This window comes from Sparus aurata, chromosome 17, assembly GCF_900880675.1.
Source record: "Sparus aurata chromosome 17, fSpaAur1.1, whole genome shotgun sequence".
Lineage (NCBI taxonomy): Eukaryota > Metazoa > Chordata > Actinopteri > Spariformes > Sparidae > Sparus > Sparus aurata.
The window spans coordinates 14085152-14102373 of record NC_044203.1 but is presented as its reverse complement, the minus strand read 5'-3'; the positions used below and the strand labels follow the sequence as shown (position 1 = coordinate 14102373).

Genomic DNA, 17222 nt, shown 5'->3' with positions numbered 1-17222 from the left:
ATGAAGTAAAAAAAAAGAGGAAAAAAAGCACCTTGAAAATGCCTTGAAAGTGCTTGAATTTGACTGTGGTGAAGGTGTAGGAACCCTGCTTCAAATACAACTGGATCTCTCCAGTGCTGCTGATCCAAAAAGAATTCTAGGGCTTTATTTTGTCAGCAGTATAATAATGCTGGGCCTTTCAAGCAGTGAACTCTATCAACAACAAAACAAAAAGTGACCACAAGTTCCGAAACGTCGTTTTCTCCAACAATTGTTTTAATTGTTTCAGTAGTTGAAGTTAAAATTAATAAAGCAAATGACACTCATTTTTTCCATGACACTCAGACAATATAAACAACGCTAACGACTGACTGCTGGTTACACCATGTTTTACAAGAAATAATATTCTTTACAAATATTATTCAAATATTAAAACATTTCCCCAAGAAATATGACTTAGCACATAAGTCGTAATTGTAATTGTGTGCAACTCCCACTGAAGCATTGCACGTACAGTACTGCCCTGCTGCTCAGGGTGTATAGGTAGCTTTCATGGAGCAGTTCAACATTTGGGAAGCATGAAGTGTCAGACTGCCAAAGGCATGGATGTGTTTCACTGCTGTCAAAGCTCTGACACACAGGCACCATTATAAGTCTGTGTAAAAGGGTGAATCCGCCCATTTTATTCACTTAACGTGTCATCCTCGACCTCCTCTGTAAGCCAATTAGGAATCAGCCGGTTAAAGACAATACTGCGCATTGATTTGACGTCAAAATGGTGCCAGGGCTCTGTCGCTGTGACAGCAGAAGAGGAAGGCAATGTCAGTGGTACATTCCCATCTTTGTTTTCAGAGATAAACAATATGATTTCTTCTATTTTCTATCTAAAGCTGCATTAGTGATTTTGTAGCTCTTTTCTTGAATAACACCCCCCGGACCCCCATCTACAGTTTGTGCGTCTTGACGAGTAATAAGCACCAGTAACAACTTATTGACATGAACCCCTGCTATAGGAGTCGCCAGTGTTTGACATGACAGGAGACAGTTCAAATAAAAGTAACACAGTTTGTTGCATATTGTCAGTGTACCATGTTTTTTTTTTGTTTTTAAGAAACTGTGTGCGTAAACCTCGCCTGCAGCTCTTCTGCTAAGATATGACACGAGAGCAAAGGAAATGTGGAAGAGTAATATTCAAACCAGTGTCGCCTGGTGGGTTCACGATACTGTTGCAACCCCCTTAACAGCAGGAGGAAGCTGTCCTGCTCGCCTCCGTTAGAACTGTTGTTAATGGATTATGGAGTACTGACATCTACCACACGCGGACCCACAACCCTTGAATCCAGCCTTTAACACTCTTCGATGATCGCTCAGCTTTGCTCAGCGTTTTCACTGTCCGTCTGAGCTTCCAGTGCTCTTACTCCAGATGTGAGAGAGGCGGTGTGGGGTGAGAACCCGACAAGACCTCCCAGACGGTGTAAGTCCCAACTGCAGAGGATCCCGAGGTGCTGAGAATCCCAGGTGGTTTATGAGGCGTAGCCAGGGCGAGTCGTCGTCACTGTGGAGCTGCGGACAAATGAGCTCTGAGCATTATGCGGCGCATGGATACACAAATCGTGCAAAACTTTTGTAGAGAGAGAAAAAAGCTTCCATTTCTTATAATAATCTGGTAAAACTGACGGGCAAAGGAGTGCAAAGAGAAGAGTTACCAGAGTTAGTAAATGTCACAGAGAGGGACGTTCTCTCGTTCAGAGTTCTGAATAATCCACTCAATAGCATCCCAACCCTACAGATTCACACGGAGAAACAGAAGATTAAAGAAGACACAAAGGCCGGTGACAGGCGAACACCGCTGGAAATAGGATTTTTTTTTTTAAAGTAAAGTCCCAGTTAGAAGACATGCAAAGAAATCTCCAGCAATATCTTTATAACTCAAGTTCAGACAACATGCAAAAGGTTAAATAAGAGCATAAATATGTGTGTGTGTGTGTGTGTGTGTGTGTGTGTGCGCCGTTACCTTCCTGGCGTTAGCTGACATCCTCCTCGCCATCATCCCCTCCAGGTAACTACTTAGACTCACTCCCTTGACTGTGATGATGGCCTCCTGGGTGAGGACGGTGCTGAGGAGCAGGTGAGGGAGACGGTATGACTACTGTAAGACGTGGACATACAGTACATACAGACACTGTGCATCTGTAAGAACACACTCCGTACCCAGGGAATGTATTCAGAGGTGAAATGCAAAGACGAATAAACTGCACAATGTACTTACACCTCGGGATTGTCGGGGTGCGGCCTGTAAAGAAGCCTCTCGTCTACCGAAATCAGGTTGGTGAGAGTAATCTGAAAACAGAAAAATAAATGTTCTCATTTATGTGAAGCATTGATTATGTTATGATCTAAACACGGTGCACAGAGGTTGCTATTACACTGAAGAGCAGTAACACCTGTGAATAGACGGACTCGGTATGAACGTACATTTGTTGAGCACAGCTCCATCTTTTTCTCGTCTGGGTCGACTATGGAATGTTCCTTCACATACGTCTGCGTTGAACTGGTTCCCAGTATCTGTTAAGCCACATAAGACACAGTAAGTACAGTAGAATGAGTAGGGGCCTGTCTTTTTTTGATTAAAACAGGTCTAAGTCCTATATTAATCCTCTAAAAAAGTATCAAAAGTGTTGATGCCCTCTCAGGCCTGTGAGAGCTGACCAATCAAAGGAGACTGGGTTCTACAGGAGAGGGGGCTTAAAGCGAGAGGTGCCAAAACTGTGCATTCAGAGGATGAACTGAAGTGCTGCAGCAGTGTGAGAAAAATGACATGTTGTGTACACATTAAAGCATGTGAGCATTTTCAAGTAGACACCAAAAATGAAAGCATGAAGCGGATGATGAGCATAATGAGGGACCTTTACCAATGGACAGAGCAACGTATGCCCATATATTTCTATACATCTTGGTGTGTGTGTGTGTGTGTGTGTGTGTGTGCGTGTGTTGACGACTGACCGCTCGCACAATGCTCGGGAGGCCCCACTCCGTGCTGAGGAGCCTGTGGCTGTGCAGGCGTCCCTCCTCATCCAGATTACGGTCCAGCACGTCCACCCCGACCACGTTTGGGTTCATGGGGTTGGGGTACTTCCTCATGGCGGCCTTGATCACCGTCTCCCACGGGTAACTGCACACACAACAGCACAAAGGAACATGAAGGGGAAGAAACATAGTCTTTCACTATTGGTCACCTTTTGATAACTTGGCAGAGTACACAGGAATGTTTTATGGTCTCCCCTAATTAAGGCAGCACACAGGGTTATTAAATCAGACTTAATGAACCAATAACACTTCAAATGTGGTTCTCTGGGCAGATTTGACTGTGAGGGCTGTGGCTGCGGATGACTTCTGGTGTTAATGCTCACATTGTGGCTCACGATCAGAGCAGGTGGATCAAGTGATCATAAGCTTCAGAGCTGAATCAAATGTAAATGCATTCAAACTCAGTTAATGAAGTTGAAGGTCCCACCAGCCTGGCCCTGCAATGACAGACCAGCCCATGCACTCTCCTTCATGGACACTCTCATAATAAACCCCAGTGTGACCAACCTGAAAACATGTTCCGTGCTCCAAATCTTCATCTTCCGAGACACAGTCCTGACCTAATCGCTGTAAAAACCCGACACTGTGTTTCACCGGACCATCTTCATCGGAGGAACTAGCCCCGGTAATCACAGAAATGGGCCTTAGATGGAAGCTCACGACCATCAATGAAGCGAGTCCACAGAGCGCATCTCCGCTTTTTCTTCAGGAAGAAACCCTGCGGAGAGTCGGTGTGCGCCGCTGACGTCACAGGAACAGGCAGAATACATGTAATTTGTAGAAAACAACAAATAAACTGACGCAGTGAAGGACAAGAGAGAAGCCGGTGCAGCAGCGGAGCCACCAGCTGTCGAGGCGGACGGAGTGAGATACAGAGATCCGGTCAGGAATTTCAAACTAAAACATTGTTAGTGACCCGTGGTTGCCACCTCCCTTCACCCCTAGGCGCTGTATCGTAGGCAACCGGACGACTCACCTCTCATCCAAGATTCTTCAGTTCTAACTATAACAAGTCCAGTTGCCTAGGATACAGCACCTAGATTCACCATGACCCGGATGACTGAAAAACCTTCATCAACAGCTTCCCTTCACCGACATCGCCCACAGACTTTAAAAAGTCTGATGCGATATATTGCGAAGGTTTCAGAATCATCAGGATTTAATAAGGGATTTTTCTGTGTGGAGTTTAGGTTAGACGTTAGAACTAATGGGATCAAAATCAATGTAATACTACACACTCTTCTATTAATCTACTCATAAAGTCCTCAATGTTTTATATTTTAAGCTATGTTATCGAATACTATACTAATAGCCTACTTACTCATATCCATAAGCCACTTTTATATGAGACAATCAAGCACCAGAATGCAACAGACCAGGTTCTTTATCTATTTTAGATCGATACTGACTCACTTATGATGTGATATGTTCACCATAGTGCAGTTCAATTAGGACTCTAGTTGACCACTCTTATTTTGAAAGCCCCTGCCCTGCTGTGCCCGCAGTACTCTGGTTGTGTCTGTAAGACTTGACGAAGCCGAAGTAAATGCTGCTGCATCCGCCTCCATCTGTGCGCATGCGCGTAGCATCTTTCCATCATCCCAGCAGTCAAGTGTCAGCGAAGGAGCGGATCTGCGTCAAGCTCGAGACAGACAGAGAGGCGCAGGCAGGAAACACGGTGAGACTGTTTTCAAATGAAAGGATTTTGTTTGGAGACCTGATGAATCACTACAACATGAGCTCCCACACTCAGCAGTCACATACTTAAACGATATACTCATTAATTGTTACGTTTAATTTACATTTAAATGTAGAGATGAGGATTAAACAGATGAAGCGTTTGGATGTTTTTGAAAAAGGTAAATTATGTCTATCAAACAGACAAGAAAATCACATCAAATTCATTTCTATTTTATCATTATTATTATTATTATTATTATTATTATTATTATTATTATTATTATCATTATTATCATTATTTTGTTAATTTTTATTCAGAAAAAGTACGATTTCCGCTAAAATCGTTCAATATCTGCCAAAATAAGTGCAATAATATATAATATTGTTTTGATACTGAAACATAGTCCTGTTATTTCACTTTCTTCTGTGCTATAAGAACATGCGTCGATGCAGTTTTATTTTGAAGCTGAGAGCGGAAGTCTGAGGCGCACTGCCTGCGGCTTGCCGCTGCTGTTGTGGGGCTCGGAGGAGGAATTGAGTGGAGCAGACGCGCAGTGGAGGCCAGTGTGGTCCCTTAACGAAAAATTCATGCCATCGCCGCTCGTCCGGTGGCCCGTTTATTTCCCACTGTGTACGGAACAATCCATCACCTCACAGACATCCAGCTCAGTCGAATACAAGCCGGAATAACGCACACTGCATGACCTTGCATTGAAAGTCATTATAGACGGATCTTTAAAGCGCCGACACGGTAAGGTAATGAGCATCCTCACCCGCACGGAGGAGAAGGCGAGACCAACATGTCGATGTGATGGGCTGCTGTGTGCTGTGCGCTGTCGTGTGGTTGATGTGAGCTCTGATGGAGAGTGGTCGTGTTTTAGATCCGAGACGAGAGCAGCTAAATGGAAAATCATATTGATAACAGGAGCGCCTCGTTAGGCCGGACTGCATGCCGCAGAATGCAAATCCGCCATTCAGATGGTGAACGATGCTGCCGTGAATACACGAGGCCAGGCCTTCTATGAAATAACATGTGGTTTAAATGTTTATTCGGACAGTGAGGTAGGTTTTATGTGTATTGTTCTCTTCATCGGAGCAGTGTGTATGAGGGGAGAACGCGTGCAGGACCAGATGCTGCAGCAGCGCCTGAGCCGCTCCAGGCTGGGGAGGGGGTGGAGGGGGGTGCAGAGGGAGGTAGAGAGAGGGATGGGGGGGAAGCGAGAGGGCGGGGAGAGCGAGATTAAGAGAAAGTGTGAGAGAGAGAGAGAGAGAGAGAGAGAGAAATGGGGGAGCGTGAAAGAGAGAGGGGCGTCATCCTCATGGGATCATTAAATCACACTGTGTCTACTGTGCACTCCGCTGCTTACCAGCCTATGCGTCAGTCTGCCACTACATAGGATTTGACCCATTTCAACGTGAATTTGGGGCACGCCCCCCCCCCCCTCATTATAAGGGCCACCAGGTTGGCTGGTGGTCGTGCTCAAGCCAAAAAAATCTGCTGACAGATGCGCTCTGCCGGCCGGTGCTCCCAGCCTTTGTGCGCAATGAAGCCTATAGCTCATCTATGATGGCCTCACGGGGGGCCACAGACTCCTGTCCAGGCCTGCAACTGGCCGTCTGTTGGCCTGGGTCCGTTTCTTTCAGATTAATCATTTTAAAAATGGAATTATTATGATGTTCCAGTTTAAAAAAAAACAAACAAGTCTGGTCAGGGTGATGGTGTTGATGACTGATCTCCTGGATGCTGACACCATCTCTCGCTCAGTGGATTCAGCTCTGTTTAATAAAAGGTGCCAGTTCAGAGGCCTCCTTTCTCACACCTGTCTCTTTAATTTAAGGTCATCGGCCACAGCCATGGAGATTGTCACACATTTAATCAACGACACCATAGAGTTCTACAAATGGACCTTAACTATTGCAGGTAATACTCTTGTATTTTTTTGTGTTGTCTGAGAGTCAGTGTAAGAGATTCGAGAAGTGACTTATAGGATACCTTTAACCGAAAATTAGAATGTAATCAGTTTTTACTCACCCCCATGCCGATGGAATGTTGGGTGAAGTTTCATATTAGTACACGAAACGCTTCTGGCTTTTCACAGTAAACCACTGTCGCAGCATTCTCCAAAAGAAATAAAGTAGATTTTTCGTAAAATGTACAAAAAGTACCTGAAAAAAAAAATGCAATGTGGCTAAAATACATCTTGTGTGGTCCTGAAGCCTGGAAATTCCAATTAATGAAAAAAGTTATTTACACCCTCTTTTAAGATGAATTCTTCATTCTACCTGCTAAGCTAAAAGTGTTACCACACAGTCTGCATGAGCTTGACCGCGCGATGAGGGTGCTGTTCACATCTTTTTAAATTTAGGATCTCGAGGCCTTCCGGAGATTATGCTCGAGAAGTTGCATGTCATTTTCATTTTTGGGTGAACTCATCCTTTAATACACATTTTCGTGTGTGTATACACTATTTGTACATCTTCAGCTACGTTCTTCCTTTAAAGACTGAGTCAGAGACCTGCTTGTTGTAGCTGAAGTGGAATCAGTGTTGATTCATCTGCTAAATCAATGAAATGAAACGTGCTGTTGGGATGAATACAGTTTATTTCGTCTCACAGGAGAAAACACATTCACACACACAGACAACATCGTGATAGTGTCACTTGAACCATTGAACAATGGCGTCTACCCCAAGCTGACCTTCAGACAGGTCACCTCAGGACAGAATCTGCCGCCTGTCCTCGGCTCCAGTTCGATCTGCACTCTTCTTTAAATAAGCTGACACTGCACCCACACTGTGTCAGTGTGCTGCGAGCAGTAAGGATGGTTATGTAATGCTCCGAGCATCTCTGTCCCACAGACAAGCGGGTGGAGAAATGGCCTCTGATGGACAACCCCCTGCCCACGCTGGCCATCAGCACCTCCTACCTGCTGTTCCTCTGGCTGGGGCCCAAGTACATGAAGAACAGAGAGCCCTTCCAGCTCCGCAAGACACTTATTGTTTACAACTTCAGCATGGTCTTCCTCAACTTCTTCATCTTCAAAGAGGTACGCTATTAATAAAGTTTCATCTCAAACCAGGGCTCTGCAATACATGACCAAAAGTCTTAGATTTTGTATACTGTTCACCCTGTGTCCTTCTGCTCCTCTGTCGTCACTCTCACTATGTGATTCTGTCATTTATTATCAGTGGCTCAATGGAGATGTTCTTTTGTTATTTTCAGCTGTTCATGGCGGCGCGGTCGGCAAGCTACAGTTACATTTGTCAACGTGTGGACTACTCAGACGACCCCAATGAAGTCAGGGTGAGTGTTGCGGGAAGTTGTAGACACACACATAAAAGACACATGCGCTCACTCAGTTGTATTAATAGAAATGGAGCATTTATCACAATGGCCTGCCGGGTTATGTAACTTACTTTCATCTGATGTGTGTGTGTGTGTGTGCAGTAGGGCTGCACAATTAATTGAGATATTACTGAAATAGCAATATGGCTGAGTGCTTCATCCAAACTGAGGAGCTGTACTTTGAAGTATTTGACAAAACAGCATGATAACAAAATGTTCAGTTAAGACCCCAACAAATGCTGCATCACCATGACTTAACTGGTATTTTCATTGAAAATTAGAATTGTAATGCAAAATTGACCATTTCCACCAATCGTGAACCATATTGCAACTGGAATATCTGTATGTTATATTTATTACCATGTCGTGCAGCCCAGGTGTGCAGTAATTTGTTACCAAAAGGAACAAGACACCTCGACTTATTTACAACGAATGCAACATGCTCTACTGTAACTCTACTCTACGAATAATTAAGAAACCCCTGCTGAGGGTGCCAGTGAAGCCCCAGTCCGACTGGTTTTAGAAACATGATCAGCTTCCGTTCATTTGGACCGTGCTTCTGTCATCAAAGAAAAGTGCGAGCTGGAAGAGGGGATCACTGAAGGTGTTCAGTTTCACCTTCCTTCTCTCTGCTCCATGACGTAGTTGCACATGTGACGCAGTCTAGTCGGCCTCAGGTAACCTCTGGGGTTAAAGATGCTGTAGAATAGAAGAGACAAGAAAAAAGAGCAACTCCTCCATGTCTCAAATTGCTTCTTTGTCTTTTTTTTCTTCTTTGCGTTTCCTTCCTCCGCCTGCGCCTGCCTTCTCTTCCCTTCAAACCCATTCTCATGTTTCTGCCGGAGACAGGTGGCAGGAGCTCTGTGGTGGTATTTTGTCTCCAAGGGCATCGAGTACCTGGACACGGTGTTTTTCATTCTGAGGAAAAAATTCAACCAGGTTACCTTCCTGCACGTCTACCACCACTGCACCATGTTCACGCTCTGGTGGATCGGCATCAAGTGGGTGGCAGGAGGACAGTGTGAGTACCTCGTATTACAGCAGAGCTCTACTTCATGCCCTGTGTGTGCCTATAAAGTAACACGTTAGCAAACAACATTTCCTTTACCAATCACCTATACTGTGCTTTACGCAAGTGTACCTTAAATTGCGTGGCTGTTTTCCCATTTTTGTGGAGGCTTAATTCATTTCCCTGTCATGGATGGATTACAAAATGGATCCACCAGCGCGGGCTCGGGGGCCCGCAGGTGTCGAGGGGCCCTGAAGCCCTGCAGAATCATAGAGCTCTGGGGTTCTTTATCTCCTGGTCCTAAAACCAAGTCCACTCGTATTGAGCATTTCTGGTCATCTCGTGGTATGAGCCTCTAACATGTCTGTCCCCGGGGGGCCTTTGCCATGTATCACAATCCACCCATGCTATCAGCATGAGAAACAAATTGCAAAGACATAAAAAAATAATAATCCAACTGCAGTGCTGAATCGTTTCTTGTTAACCTCGTTGTGTTAAAGGTGTACTACGCAGGATTTGTTGGTTGCTATTTGTAATTACACCATTCAAAGTTCGCCCCTCCGCCTGGCTCAATGGTCGCGGGGCAAACTCATCAGAGAGAGCGAGCAGCTAGAGCCCAAGCTTGAGGGTGAATAAATAGAAGCAGTGAGTCCGAGAAATAAAACCTTTTCTGATTGTTTCATGGTGGTTATATTCTAAAGCACACACGCCCACAGCTTCACAACCCTCCAGATTTTGTGTGAATGCAGCCAAAGTGCACACATCACCCTGCCCACTGTTAGCCTCTCTGCGGCGCGTGTGTTTGTAGCCCCGTCCCTCCCTCGATCAAACATACGCACAGAGATGTTGCTCTCTATACCTCCATGACAGACGGAGAGCAGGGGAGAGAGATGGAGACGACGACGTGACCTGGTTGCTACGTTCCCCCTTGAATTCCAGCCTCCCCTGATGATTGAGAAGTGCTGTTTGTGGAGTCTGTACATTTTTTGTGTGTGATTCATCTTAGGAAAGTTCCTGCATAGTTTATCTTGAATGGAGCTGGAAAATTGTTCTCAATGATGTCATGTATTCACAATTTGTGGGTTTAAGGATTTATAGAAACCGAACGTGTGTAACAAAACTAATGTCACTGTTGGATTTGTCTTCTCTTTGCAGCGTTCTTCGGTGCGCACATGAACGCAGCAATCCACGTCTTGATGTACCTGTATTATGGCCTGGCCTCCTGTGGACCCAAGATCCAGAAGTACCTGTGGTGGAAGAAGTACTTGACCATCATCCAGATGGTAAGACATTTCCTCACTGCGTGGCAGAATAGAAATGTATCCCTTTAAAGCATTTCAGAAGGTCCATCTTACCTCACATCTCACACTGTCAAAGTCTGACACAATTACACGAGGCAAAAATGCGATTTTGTTTTCCTTCTTCAGATCCAGTTCCACGTCACCATCGGCCACACAGCCCTGTCCCTCTACGTCAACTGCGACTTCCCCCACTGGATGCACTACTCCCTCATCTGCTACGCCATCACCTTCATCATCCTCTTCGGCAACTTCTACTACCAGACCTACCGCCGCCAGCAGCCCAGGCGCGACGCCTCCTCCTCCACCTCCTCCTCCAAAGCCGGCAAGGCCCTCTCTAACGGGACCCTCAACGGGCTCAGCAAGGCCGCCAACGGAGCAGTGTTGACCGGCAGCAAAGAGGAGAAGCCCCAGGAGAACTCTGGCAGGAGAAAGAGGAAAGGAAGGGCTAAAAGAGATTAGAGGAAGAGGAGCGAGAGAGAGAGTGAGAGAGAGAGAGAGAGAGAGAGAAAGGTAGAGGAGAGGTAAGGCCTTGGGTTCTAGGGTGATCGTGCTAAAACGTGAGAGACTTAACTTGAGGAAGATTTAGCCGGACGGATGCTTTAAGGTGTGACGTGTTTATTTAAGCCATGATCTGAGTTGTTGTAGATAAAGTGTGTGACAGGCTTGTGTTGAGAGAGAGTCATTCTGTTAGTGAGAGGTGTCAAAGGTCTTCACAAATAACCCAAAATACAGTCGCGTTTGGTGCGGGATAGATCTTAGTGTTCCCCTCTCTTTATCGTGGTGCCAAGGACCGTAGATCTGGTTCAGAAAGTGACTTTCAGCTACTAAAAAATTGAGCCTGAGACAGTGTACCAGGCCCGTTTGGCACGCTGGGAAAGCTACATTAAATGCGCTGAGCTGCTTGAAAAAAAAATTATATATCATTGTTTTTAGCAATCACTGCTGTGTTGAGACAGGAATACACACCATAACTCACGCACAAACATGTCAGTTTAATATCTTTTTTTTTTCTCTGTCCACCTCTACAGATATAAAACCGACGATAATGTACAGTACCATGACATTTTTTGTCCTCAAGTTATTATTGACGTTACGTGAGAGAGACTTTTTGAGTTTTACGGTCGTTTTGCTGAATAGACACGTCTGCAGTTATCCACTCATTTGTGAACATGGAGTTGTCTGTTATTTAAAAAGAATAAAATAAATTCATGTTTCACCATTGAGCTTTCACCCCATTAGCGCACAACTCTAAAGAAGGAAAATAAACCAGTATCCGGAGGTAAGATGTGCATAGAAATAGAGAAAAATAGATTTCCTAACCCTTCGAGGCTTCAAATGGGATTGTTCCATCACTGGTTTACGATGGGACAAACATCTACTGGACGTCATGAAAGGGTCCCGTTTTTCTATTTCTGTACACAACCTTGACAGGTTTTGTATATCCCTACTAGTATGTAATGAGCAGAAAAGTGTGAATATTATCCAGAGAAATGACAGATCTGACAATGTTTCTCAAGCTGGTGGAGTTTTGTCTTTGCAGATGTTTACCTGTCTTTTTTATATCGTATCCCCTCTGATGTCGTCGTTCGTCTTACATGCCGGTGAAGCCGTTTTTTTGGTTTTTTTTCATCAGCCTCACCAAGCCTAGCTGAAGCGCTGCTTTCCTCCCATTTCCAATCAGATATCTTTTTTCGTGTCTATGTTTTCAGGCTTATTAAACCGTGTCCTGAGCTGGCTTGAATGTAACTTTATCAGGGGAACAAACTTGGATTTAAAAAGATAAAGACTTATATACAAAAAGAGCTGGTGAAACCTCTATAGTGACTGTGTATGTTATACCACTATGAAGAATAACTACTCTGCCTGTAGTATATAGAAGCAGCTGCCGGCTCTATATCAGCAGATCCAGCTTTATGTCACCCATCAACCAATGCATTTTGATGTTATTTATTGGTTCTTTCTATTTATTTTCATGTAAATACCAGTTTCCATCTAGCTGAGAGTGCTTGTCTGTGTATTTGTGTTCTTTTTGTGTTGTACATATTACATTGTGCTATTTTGTACACCGCGCATTTGGGGACGTTCCCAGCTTGTTAGCTTGGACAGTTATACGTCCACATTGCTTCTGTGTTTCTTTTTCTTTCTTTCTTTCTTTTTTTTTTTTTAAAGTGTCATAACTCTCTTCAAATTGAATAAAACTGAATGCCTCTACAGTACAAATGCATCGCAGCTTTATTTAGCTGTCTACATCATGGTTCTGCGACAAGGATATAAATGTTTCTTACATTCTCTGTGGATCAAGACAGGATTAGATCAGACAGTTTAATTAATCCCTGTGGGGAAAAACTCATTTGCCACGGAATCAGCTCACACAGACTACAAACAATAAAGACATTGCATTCACAGTACACAACAAATAAATAACACCATGGAAGCCATTGGAGACATGACTAACAACTGAAAGATGCTACTGATCTAGAACACATCAAAAGGTTTCTAATTAAAACATCTGACCGCTGCTAGAGTAAAATATCTTCTGAGTCATTTCTGGAGCTTCACAGCAAAAACAAGATTGCAGCGTTCTCCTCAACAGCAGAAATAGAGGGGGACGTTGCTTCAATGTAAAAAACAAAACAAAAGAAACCCCATGAAGTGGCTTCACCAGAGTAATCCATGTCCCAAACTGATATGAAAATACTTTATTTAAACACTTGTCACACGGTCAAGCTTGTGCACCCTCTTCAGACAGGGTTAGTGCTAATGCTTTTATCTTAGCAGAGATCTGGGCTTCTGGAGACTTGGATTAAGTTTGACTAGCTGTATGAAGTCTTTTTTATTTTATTTTTATGTTTCAAATCAAATCCCCATCCAATTCAGCTGTTTAGGAGAATGCTGCCGCTCTGTTCTGCTGTGAAGCTCCAGGAATTATTTGTGGAATACAAAACTTCGACCAACTTTCCACCAGCGCGGGGTGACTGAATTTTTCTATTTGGGTGAACGTAAAAACATTAAGAGGCTTCTCGCTGGTATCAAATGATCTGAACTCACACCTAAGTGACCAATAATTGAACTACTATTTGTACCACAAGCCATGTCATTGCCATTAAGTGTACACAAAGGCGTCTGCTAAATGCCCTAAATGTTAACGGGAACATATGCAGAGTATGTTTCTGACACTAGAGGGCACCATGGTTACATTACAGTGCACCAACATCACTTTATCATACAGTCTGCTCTCTGTTCTCAGACATCCACTGTAATTATGAAAATGACTTCACCTCAAGATAAAGAACTTTATCAAGCTTTATGATAAGAGGGGAAAAATGTAATCCCCTCGAAAATTATTACTGGGGATCTGTGAATTCTGAACCGTCTGGTTATCAGTGTGCTTTTGTCTCAGTGTACGATCAAAACCATTCCAACCAGGCAGCACCGAGATTGAAGAAGCTCTAAAATGAACTGAAGCTGTTAGAAGGCAACATACATGCAAGTACATGTGCCGTACTAATGTACATTTTTACGGTACCTTTACTTGAATATTATTTCTTTATACTTCCCCCTCTATATTTCTCCACATTTGAGATACAAAAAATTTACGTCTTTTTAATGAAAACATTTATCTGGCAGCTGGAACTACAAGTTGAACAAATTCAATTATGTTTTTCATAGGTGAAAATACTCAATATATACAGGATAAAGTCATTAAAATGAGCTCCACCTTGACCAACTACAACATTAAAACACTGCTCGCATAGTAATGCATCAGTGATATATATCAAACAGCATACTATATTTTAACTCTCTGAAAAGGGACAAAAAAGATATAGACAAAAATGCATACATTTTTATTTGAGATTAAGCATTTTACATATTATATATCATATGTATTAATACTTTTACTCACAATGGATTCTGAGGCCTTCACTGTTGGGGCCAATATAAGCAAACTGAGAGAGAAACTTCTTTAAATCTTGGTTTAAAAATATCTGTTGTATTGTTGCGATAATTCACCATTAATGTCTCTTTGCCAGTTAAAATCATCAAAGTATTAGATTTTTTACATAATTTTGTAAGACCCCTTACATTTTACACATTCATAGCAAATAGGCATCAAAGTCTGCAGCAGTATAGAGGTGTGGTTCTGGTACAGGGTGGGGTCACGTCCGCCATGTTTTGAGTCATAAGTTGCTTGTCTGATATACTTTAAAAAAAGAAACATAACTGTGCTACAGGCATATCTCTGTTTGGTAGCCACAAAGAGACTAACATCTTAAACTGAATCTATAACACTGCTCATCCCTGCCGAATTCTCCACATAGACAAAGGTTTCCATGGTAACTGTACACAGCAGCTGTCTGACCCCCCCTCACTCCCTCATCCTTCCAAAGACCTCCCACCCCCACCCACTGCATCCCATCCAATTGCGTTATTTTGAATCAGCTGGGTATGTGTGAAACGGCACCGGCGCAATAAACTATTAAACAGTGTTTCAGTGTGTGTGAGAGAGTGGGTGGTTTTGTGTGTGTGTGTGTGTGTAATAGGTAGAGAGGATTGAGAAACACATTTGTATGTGTGTGCAACCCCCCCCTCTCCCCCTCCTGCAGTGTTTATGAGTGGGAGGCCTCCACCAGCAGAGGGGTATTACATGGATGAGGGTTGTGTTATTCCTCAACTCGGAGCAATAATTTCACAACTCAGTAACAGAAAACCGTGACCCCATCAGCAACCCTTCCCTTGGATGGTGTCTCCTTATCCTTCCAACAGTTTTAAGCCCTTCCCTCCAGTCTCTTGTGGTTGACACATACAATTTTTGCATTGGCACAACCGACTGTATAAAATAGGATTGGCACTCAAATGCCCTGCAGCAATCCGTTAAACATCTTTTATAATGGGCTCAATGGCAGATTTGCCTTTTTAGCATCTTTAGCCGTAGCATAACGGCAGTATGCCAGTTCATGTGTTATGTGTTGGTTTTATGTCTCATTAGCGTAATCTCTTTTCAGTTTCATGTCAATCCACCTATTACCTTTGTTCAAATGTTGGTCTTGACTAACAGGGCTCTTTCATACATCCTCACACTCCTTAACAGAGCATACGCACGAAAAAAAAACAGCTAGACGTGCAAAATGTGTATACATCTCTACATGCACTGTATGCGTTTGTGCAGACAGGATTCGGAGGACTACATCAGCATTTGTATATGTCAGTTTGTCTATGTGTCTGTATCTGTGCAGAATTGACTCTCTCAGTGAAATCCCGTGTGGATTTCACTGCAAAGGAACAATTTCCCTGCCTGTCAGGAGCTCAGTTGATATCTGGAGCACAACAACTGAGACCGGAGACAGGCATGTTTTTTATGCCTCACAGTAGAACTGTATTGCACCAAACAGGCACGAGCTTCACAAGGCCCTCTGCTTGCCTGTCAGAATAAAGGTTTAAATCTTGAAAAAAAACAAACAAGTTTGTTTACAATACCTCATGCATGGCATGTCATTTTATCAATTAATAATGCTCTTTTTGTTTTCCCCTGTTCATGCTAATGTATCAAATCATGTGGAAACAATACATTGATGCAAAATGCATGTAGAAAATTAAGCTCTGAGCTTAAATTGAGCTTCTGTTGGTGCAGACGTTGGTCTTTTTACCTTTCCAGATCTTTTACATGCACAAGAACCGACAAACACAGAAGGAAAGGGGGGGAAAAAACAAAAAAGCAGAACAGGTCCCCTTTAAAAATGATGAAACCCAGCACGGAAACTACAACATGACACTGCATTACTCCTGATTACGTATAAACAGTGACAAGTACACCGCCTGGGATCCCCGTCTACACATGGTGTTACTGTTATGATCCGAGGTAAGAGTGTTTGTGATAATAGAGAAAGTGAGAATGAGAGAAACTTGGGAGTGTGAAATGAATGAGGGTGATATTTAAAGATGTGCGTTCACTAGGGCCTTGCTCTCTCTCTTTCTCTCTCACACACGCTCACACACACACACACAGCCACTTTAGCACTCTCACCAGCACTGGTGTGGAATGAAGGAGAAGGAAGAGCAATACTACTAGAAATACAACATTTGCAGGAGTTGTTGCTGAGCAGAAAATGTCCATCTTAATAAGTGATTTAGTCTCATATGAAGGGTTTAACAGCATTTACTCTAATGGGATGAGATTAAAACATCAATTCATGTTTCTTATTTTAATCGATGAATACCGGGATATACAAATTTACCTTAAACTGCTAGATTAAATGTATTATCAACGTATACAAACTAGCAAAGATGAATATGTTTTGAATTCAACATTTCCAATGATTAAAGACGCTAATGTCTTCTCAGAGCATGAATCGACACTTTCTCAGCCAAACATCACCTTCCTTTGTTTATTTCAGACGAAGCAGAATCAGTAATCTTGTCTTGCCACATGGGAGCCTCCATGATGCAGACATCTGTCACTTTAATTCAAGATAATGATTGAATAGTCCTGGGGCAGGAGGCGAGGATAGGTGGGGGAAGTGGTGAATGTGTGTGTGTGTGTGTGTGTGTGTGTATCACTGTGAAAGGGAGTGCAAGACCCCAAACATCTGTTATCCTATTCAGGGAAAATAGATCATCATTCCTGCCCAAAAACTGGCTGATTGGCCCTGCAACATCTTGTCTGGCAATTAAACTGGGATTACAATAGAGAGCAGCCTTGATTCTGAATGGATCAAGATATAGTGTTGTAAAAGCCGGCAGTGACAAAGGCAAATGGATTGAACAGAGGTACAGAAGGAGGCTATAAGAGCTGTGGTTACTGAAGCCTTGACAGAAGCTAAAAT

General features: G+C 43.2%; 2 protein-coding genes across 6 annotated transcripts; one reads left to right on the top strand and one right to left on the bottom strand.

The window, feature by feature from the left end:
- Positions 1-234: 234 nt before the first annotated feature.
- prelid3a (PRELI domain containing 3A) lies at positions 235-4049 on the bottom strand. 4 transcript variants are annotated; one of them, XM_030394503.1, is made up of 7 exons: positions 3574-4031; positions 2983-3151; positions 2455-2544; positions 2249-2319; positions 1994-2096; positions 1686-1762; positions 1400-1542 (listed from the first exon to the last, which is right to left on the bottom strand). In XM_030394503.1, the coding sequence occupies exons 1-6, from the start codon at positions 3603-3605 to the stop codon at positions 1691-1693; spliced, it is 537 nt and encodes a 178-aa protein (XP_030250363.1). In that variant the 5' UTR covers positions 3606-4031; the 3' UTR covers positions 1400-1542; positions 1686-1690. The 4 variants fall into 4 exon arrangements, with proteins under 4 accessions (XP_030250361.1, XP_030250363.1, XP_030250365.1 ...); XM_030394501.1 differs by lacking the exon at positions 1686-1762 and having other exon boundaries at positions 235-1542; positions 3574-4036; XM_030394505.1 differs by lacking the exons at positions 1400-1542; positions 1686-1762 and having other exon boundaries at positions 1993-2128; positions 3574-4042.
- Positions 4050-5233: 1184 nt separating this feature from the next.
- Positions 5234-12617, top strand: elovl4a (ELOVL fatty acid elongase 4a). Of its 2 annotated transcripts, none has more exons than XM_030392753.1 (7): positions 5234-5502; positions 6585-6667; positions 7605-7792; positions 7969-8049; positions 8941-9112; positions 10256-10383; positions 10528-12617. In XM_030392753.1, the coding sequence occupies exons 2-7, from the start codon at positions 6601-6603 to the stop codon at positions 10858-10860; spliced, it is 969 nt and encodes a 322-aa protein (XP_030248613.1). In that variant the 5' UTR covers positions 5234-5502; positions 6585-6600; the 3' UTR covers positions 10861-12617. The 2 variants fall into 2 exon arrangements, with proteins under 2 accessions (XP_030248613.1, XP_030248612.1); XM_030392752.1 differs by having other exon boundaries at positions 5236-5497.
- Positions 12618-17222: the final 4605 nt, after the last annotated feature.

What these genes read in the sequence shown, in the direction of transcription:
- prelid3a (XM_030394501.1), bottom strand. Translation starts at nt 3,605, where the DNA reads ATGAAGATTTGGAGCACGGAACATGTTTTCAG. An exon ending in AGCACGGAACATGTTTTCAG is followed by an intron (nt 3,152 to 3,573) that starts GTTGGTCACACT and finishes TTGTGTGTGCAG; the next exon opens with TTACCCGTGGGAGACGGTGA. An exon ending in TCCCGAGCATTGTGCGAGCG is followed by an intron (nt 2,545 to 2,982) that starts GTCAGTCGTCAA and finishes GTGGCTTAACAG; the next exon opens with ATACTGGGAACCAGTTCAAC.
- elovl4a (XM_030392753.1), top strand. Translation starts at nt 6,601, where the DNA reads ATGGAGATTGTCACACATTTAATCAACGACACCATAGAGTTCTACAAA. An exon ending in ACTTCTTCATCTTCAAAGAG is followed by an intron (nt 7,793 to 7,968) that starts GTACGCTATTAA and finishes TGTTATTTTCAG; the next exon opens with CTGTTCATGGCGGCGCGGTC. An exon ending in ACTTGACCATCATCCAGATG is followed by an intron (nt 10,384 to 10,527) that starts GTAAGACATTTC and finishes TTCCTTCTTCAG; the next exon opens with ATCCAGTTCCACGTCACCAT.